General features: G+C 34.5%; 1 protein-coding gene across 1 annotated transcript; it reads left to right on the top strand.

Annotated features, from left to right (window-relative positions):
- The first annotated feature begins 1,742 nt into the window (after positions 1–1,742).
- Positions 1,743–5,784, top strand: LOC100781423 (beta-amylase 1, chloroplastic). The gene is made up of 4 exons (XM_003548268.4): positions 1,743–2,418; positions 4,251–4,461; positions 4,555–4,665; positions 4,816–5,784. Exons 1-4 carry the CDS (start codon positions 1,832–1,834, stop codon positions 5,617–5,619), a joined length of 1,713 nt encoding a protein of 570 aa, XP_003548316.1. The 5' UTR covers positions 1,743–1,831; the 3' UTR covers positions 5,620–5,784.
- The last annotated feature ends 1,783 nt before the right edge of the window (positions 5,785–7,567 follow it).

Raw genomic sequence — 7,567 nt, 5'->3', positions numbered from 1 at the left:
AGAAAAAAAAAATTGAGATTGCAAAGGTTTATTTTAAAAGCAGAGAAAAGATAGTAACTGCTAACAAAAAGATAACATCACTCACTAACAAATCATGCCTAGAGAATAGGATCAAAACTGTTTTATCCTATCAGTCAAATGACTTTTATTTTTCCTAAAAAAATAGCATAAAAGTCTTATCTACTGTAGTTTCAACAGTCAAATCTTAACAATAACCTTAAATTTAAGGTGGATGATGACATTCATCCTTTGAGCTCGCAGTATAATATACCTCAACACAAGTTATTATAGACTCATTCTATGCCTTCGGAGTTCGCACTCCTAATAATTATACGCTAACGGATTCATTTATCCATCATATTTTTAAATTTCAATTTTCTAATGAAAAAATACTATAACTACTCACTTTTTATTTACACTGTGATTTAATAATAAATTAAAAAAATATTTTTTAGATCATCATCCAATTATAATTTTTTAATGTATAATAAATTTGTTGACTTTCATGATACTTATTTTAAAAAAATTATTAATATTGAATTCTGATTAGATGATATTAAACTCAAATAAATTATCATTTATGTTTAATTTATTGATTTTTATAATAATTATATTTAAAATTACATAAAATATAAATTTTTATTGATTAAAAAGTGTAAAAGCTTTTTACAGAAATGGTGGATATCTATTAAACTCTTTTATAATAGAATCAAACTAATATTTTAGTACGTGAATTGAATAGAGTAAATGTTTATCTTATAAAACTATCCTTTATAATAATAATAATAAGGCATGCCCGATATTATTATTACTATTATTGAAGGAATATATAAGCATACGCATTTAAAAAAAATACCAAATATACTAGTTTAATTTGTAATCACAATTTTTAATCTCTAATCATCTTCAATCTAGGAATAAGTCTCTAGCTATCATATTTAAACTGAGTTTAAAATATTTCACATATTTTGTTAATGTCAAATGACAATGTTTATTTGTTATGAAGTAATCAAAACCACGAAACAACAAAACCAAATCTAGCTCTATATTAATCACAAAATAAGTATTATATTAAAAATATCTCAAAATAAATATTATATTAATTTTTCAATGTAATATTAATTTTTCTATATTAACATCTTTGATAAGTATCACTTTAAATTTCAATGTAATACTAAAAGTTAGATTTATAAAATTATTATTCTCTTTTATTTGTTTATTAACTTTTGTAAATAATTTATGTCAACATTTTTTAAACAAAAAAGAGTAGCTATTATATTATACTATTTTTAAAACATCTACTTTAAAAAAGTATATCATCTATTTATTACTGGTTTAATCATGATTGAATCACAATTGAATCATTAAAATTTAAATAAGTATCATCACTTTTTTTGTCCTACCTATTATAGTCTGCAACTCATATTAAGTTGAATAGCTAATTTTGGGATGTGAAAAAATAGATTTCATGACCATTGGCCGATGACATGACACTTGCCGTGTTCCCAATCTCACAAGATCCTTCTCCTCCCATATTTTCTCTTGGCTCCTACATCGACACGTGACCACACATCTCTCACGTGTCACCTTTCCATGGACCATCACCTTCACGCGCAATCCCCATCCCACCGTCCATTCTCCCAAATGACACGTGGCGCAAAACTAACGGTCATACCCAAAATATTAATATTACTTATTGTAACCTTATCCTCACCACCCCCTTCCCCCTATAAATATCCTTCCCCCTCACTGCATTCGCTAAACCCAATAAATTGTTATTTTCTGTTCTTTGCATTTGAATCAAAGCAAATTTTGATTGATTGATTAGAAAATGGCGTTGAATATGACTCACCAGATCGGGACCCTGGCTGCTGCGACGGTGCCGGTGCCGAATTCGTCTGCCGGAGAATCAACCGCGGCGATGAGTGCCGCCACTCTGTGGAAGCCGCCGGCGGTGAGTCTGAAGTGCAAGGTCACGAGGACGGAGGGCGGCGCTGAGGGGCTGTCGCCGCCGCTGAGCCCGTGCAGGTCGCCGGTGCTACGGGCGGATCTGTCGGCAGCGTGTCAGGCGTTCACGGCGGAGGTGGCGGCGGAGGAGTACATTGCCGGAGGGAAGGAGAAAGGAGAGGGGAAGGAGGGAGTGCCGCTGTTTGTGATGATGCCGTTGGACAGCGTAAAGACGGGAAACGCGGTGAACCGGAAGAAGGCGATGAACGCGGCGATGGCGGCGCTGAAGAGTGCGGGGGTGGAGGGGGTAATGATGGACGTGTGGTGGGGTTTGGTGGAGAGAGAGAAGCCTGGGGAGTATAATTGGGGAGGGTACGTTGAACTCATGGAGATGGCGAAGAAGCATGGCCTGAAGGTGCAGGCCGTTATGTCATTTCACCAATGTGGCGGTAACGTCGGAGACTCTTGCACGTGAGTATTATTATGCAATCTCTCTCATTCTTTTTTGTCATTGCTGATTGAATGTTATTAGATTCTGGATCAATTGGTTTTAACAATTAGAATTGTTACTATTAGATTCTGGAGTACTTTAAAGGTTTCTTTTAGGTTTAATTTCTGTGAATTCGTATTGAAATCTGAAAATCAATTGAGTGACACCATGAAATTTTTTTACGTTTTGGAAACATTCTTATTTAAAAAAATTTTAACGTCGTGTTTTTGCTTTTAATTATATTTGTAGTTTTTTAAAATAAGCAATTATATTTTATTAGTATTAAAATTGCTGGACACGTGAAACAAAACGGCTGGATACATTCTTATTAAAAAAATTTAACGTCAAGTTTAGATACCTAAATATTGTTATACGATATATATCTATAATGTTTGGATAATGAAATTGGTCGGACAAGCAATTTGGATGAAAATTCATGCAGTGTGAAAATGTTAATTTTTTGTGAAAGTAATTCGTTTAATTTATATTTTAATTTTTATAGTTTAAAATTAATATTTTTAGTTCTTATAATTTACATTTTAAATATTAACATATATTTTAATTAATTTCATATATTTATCTTTATAGGAAAATATGTGGTTATTAATTATATGGAGTTTTCGATGATTATGATTGAAAATGGGAGGCGTGCCCAGCACGATGCAGCCTGTTTGTGAAAAATAAAATAAACGGATAAAAGGGGTTTTGTGATGGGAAATGAAGCCAATACTGCCATGTGAATGATGTGATATTGGACTTGTATCACTTTGCTTCTAAGTGTAGTATTAGTTTTCTCTATTGAATGAACTAGGAACCTGGAATAATTGAATCTTGAGAATTGTGTATATTCATAATTATTTAGCCATTTCCCTTTTACTGAAATTTTAGTGTTTCATTTTTATTACTACTATTTTGATCGAAGATTATGAAGTTAATTAAATTTTAATCCTTGTGCTATTACGAATGAGCTGGCATTCTCTTAAAATTAGGGATAACAACAATATTAATTTAGTATTTTTAAGCATGATTATTATGCTTATTAAAAAAACATAATTATTATATCTATTTTAACATAATAACAATGATTAAAAATAATTTCATAAATGTTTATATTTTGATATGATTTAAAGAGGCGTAATGAGCACGGTGCAGAGTCTTATTTTCTTTCATCTTTCGTGGTCCTTGTGTGTAGTAAATACAAAATACGTGAGAAAAGAGTGTGCTTTCGTGATGGAAAGTGCCAAAGTGGGACCACGTGAGGTAGCACTTGTAGTTCTACTGATTCACGTCGGTATCGCCACAAACAGTAGACTAACTTTTTAAGGATCTACTACCTTTAATCAAGTGGACCCGAGATCTTAATTTGTTTTTCAGTCTATTTTTTGAAAATGTATTTGTAAAATATTTTCATTTGTTTAAAATGTTATTTGAAACAAATAATCCAGATATATTTTCTGTTTATATATTTCATGTAAATTATTTCAACGGCTATCAATTATAGTAAACTAGTTTTCATTTATCAGTGATCGCATAAATCAACTATTGATTTCGAATTTGAGTCTTGGACATGCGGTAGTTAAATAGTTGGAGGAGGGTTTAAAATTCACAGTGATTCTATCTGGTTCCAGTAAGAGATAATCCAGTAGAATTATCTCTTACAGGAGATAGCTGTGGTTTATTAAAAAAAAAAAAACTAGTTCATATTTTTATGATTTTAGATATTATTGCCATCAGTTTTGCTGTAAGTTAGCATAGTGTTGGAATACCAGTTGTCTTATTGGTTGGCTTATCAGATTGTTTGTCTTGTGTGCAGTATTCCTTTACCCAAATGGGTTGTGGAGGAGATTGATAATGACCCCGATCTTGCATATACTGATCAATGGGGAAGAAGAAACTATGAATATATATCACTTGGATGTGATACTTCGCCAGTGCTCAAGGGCCGAACCCCAGTTCAATGTTATGCTGATTTCATGCGTGCTTTCAGAGACACTTTCAAGCACCTCCTTGGTGACACCATTGTGGTAAATATCTTTCTCAGTGCACTTTTACATCATGGTGTGATTTTTGTTGCTATATAACTTCTCATCTAAACTCCTTTTACTGGCATATTTCAGGAAATTCAAGTTGGGATGGGACCGGCAGGTGAGCTGCGTTACCCTTCTTACCCAGAGCAAAATGGGACATGGAATTTCCCAGGAATTGGTGGTTTCCAATGCTATGACAAGGTATATATATTTACGTTTTTTTTTCCTTCTCCTTCTTGTACTCTTTTATATATAATTGTTTTAGGATTTGTTTGGATAAATTTCTTGATGAACGAAGAGGAGAAAATTAGGTAAAATGTGTTCTAATACTTAAATTATGCTACGGTGCAGTATATGTTGAGTAGCTTAAAAGCTGCTGCTGAAGCTGAGGGTAAGCCTGAATGGGGAAGCACAGGCCCTACTGATGCTGGACACTATAACAACTGGCCAGAAGACACTCAATTTTTCCGCAAAGAAGGTGGAGGCTGGGATGGTCCATATGGTGAGTTTTTCCTCACCTGGTACTCTCAGATGCTGTTGGACCACGGTGACAGGATTCTCTCATCAGCCACGTCAATCTTTGACAACACTGGAGTGAAGATCTCAGTGAAGGTTGCTGGCATTCACTGGCACTATGGCTCAAGGTCTCACGCCCCAGAACTCACAGCAGGGTATTACAACACCCGGTTCCGTGATGGCTACATCCCCATTGCTCAAATGTTGGCACGCCACGGTGCCATCTTCAACTTCACCTGTATTGAGATGCGCGATCACGAGCAGCCACAAGATGCCCTTTGTGCACCCGAGAAGCTTGTGAAGCAAGTGGCTCTGGCAACGCAGAAGGCACAGGTTCCACTTGCTGGTGAAAATGCGCTGCCACGGTACGATGAGTATGCTCATGAGCAGATCATAAGGGCATCACAGTTGGATGTTGATGGTGACTCTGGTGGAAGAGAGATGTGTGCATTCACTTACCTGAGAATGAACCCGCATTTGTTTGAACCAAATAACTGGAGGAAGTTTGTGGGGTTTGTGAAGAAAATGAAAGAAGGGAAGAGTGCACACAAGTGTTGGGAAGAGGTGGAGAGGGAAGCTGAGCATTTTGTGCATGTTACACAGCCTCTTGTGCAAGAAGCTGCAGTGCTGATGCACTGAGAATTGTTGAACAATCTTGTGCTGATAGATGGCTTAGAAAAGGTCACAAGTAGGCTGTGTGAAAGTTTTAGTGAACCAGCAGCCCAGGTTTGTGGCTTTGAAGATGTAAAATTTTGTATTATATTGTTGTTTTATATTCTATGCACCTAAAACTTCTATTTGTTACCCTTTTATATTGTGTACGTAATCATTGACTTTGGGGTACTATTTTCTTAAAAGTTACTCTACTTTGTACAAGTAGTTACTTATTTCTGCATCATGAAACTGTTACATGGCGTAACAGCAACAAGAGATGCTATTTTCTTCTATAGGGAAAAATGAATTTAAAATCAATGATTTTCGTTGTGTTTAATTTAAGCAACCTTCACCGGTCTTGAATCTTTAATTTGCTACTTCAGGAATAATGATCTTGCAAATCAATGATCTGTGCTACCTTTTCCAAGTTACCTTTCTAATGACTTTTTCATTTTTTCTTTCACATTCTCGACTGCATTAATAGAATTTGTGGCTCCAATAGACCCTATGGAAAGATTAATGATTTTCACATTTCCAACCGTCAAACACGAGTTTATATCAATCCTATAGTCACACTTAGCATGTGTAAAGCTCGTGATTGAGACTTTATCTGTGTTCTGAAAGATGACCAGAAACCACCTATTATTGACACTTCAACAATAACTTATATTTTATCCTTTATACGTTCCGTAGATTGAATGATTTTTAATATTTTAATGGATGCCATTAGTAAAGAAGGGTTGATCGTAGTATGTATGCAAACAAAACTGCAAGATAACGCTGAAAACTTACCTATGGATATGGAAGAGAATGAAAGCCAGCCAAATAAATCCACTTATATTGTCTTTGTCCAACAATGTCTTGAAATAACGAAAGACTTAGCAGATTTCAATACCACAAAATTGCTTGCTTATCAACTACTTGTCCACTTGTACAGAAGATAATGCATTTCAAGATTTTCTGCGGGTCGTTTGAATCTAACCTCTTTATTCGTTGTTTTACTCGAGTTGGTATGATATTATACAAGTTGCGTGATCTCCTACACAACATAACATTGATTCCAAAGCTATGCGTAGTTGAATTAATGAGAAAAGTTTTATGTCAATTTTTATAGACCCACATATAATGATGTTTTGCACACTAGTTATTTACTAATCACGGGTATTCTCTAATTTAGGTAATTATGCTCGAATTAGTACATTTAACACCTTTGATCAATGATTGTTATGATAATATGATTCTTCAATGTCCTGAATCTTCTTGAAATTTGAAATAAAAAGGTTTTCAGTGAGTCCTAACCTTAACAGAGGTGCTTATATCAGTTGCTTGTCACATAAAATTTTCTTCCCTTATCACCCCCAATGATTAAGAGCAAACTTCTTACTAAAACGCATTGTATGATCCTCACTTTTAGTCCTCTTTGACTATGCAAAATCTCTCCACTAGTATCATCCAGAAAAACATTGAGGACATGTTTTTCCATAGACACCCTTTATAATATGATTAATGTCATAACTTTTTATGAAATGAAAATATCTCGTTCAACATCACCTTCTATATAATTTAAGCTTCTCCATGTTTTTATTTTCAGCTACCTAGCTAAGTCATCTATGGCTTTTATGTTAATTATGGTACAGATAAATACAAGGATGGACTCAGTTCTTTCTGCTTCCCCTTTCATATTGTATGCATTTATATATGTAGTGGTATATGGAAAAGGAGAGAGGGAACCCTTTGAATGGTTTTAGAGGTTTAAAGGGGAATTTCCCCCCTAATTTAAAATAGAAATAGAATTGGATAACTTCTTAGATTACATGTGATCAGCATACTATATTACTAGATGCCCCATCCATGAGGTAGCATGTCTCTCTACAACACATGATGCATGTGTCATTAGGATGTTTCAGGAGTTGGGTAACCTGTGAATTTCATA

The sequence above is a fragment of the Glycine max genome, chromosome 16 (assembly GCF_000004515.6).
Source record: "Glycine max cultivar Williams 82 chromosome 16, Glycine_max_v4.0, whole genome shotgun sequence".
NCBI classification, from domain to species: domain Eukaryota; kingdom Viridiplantae; phylum Streptophyta; class Magnoliopsida; order Fabales; family Fabaceae; genus Glycine; species Glycine max.
The sequence above is the reverse complement of the archived record's forward strand: the minus strand, read 5'-3'. Positions and strand labels throughout refer to the sequence as shown.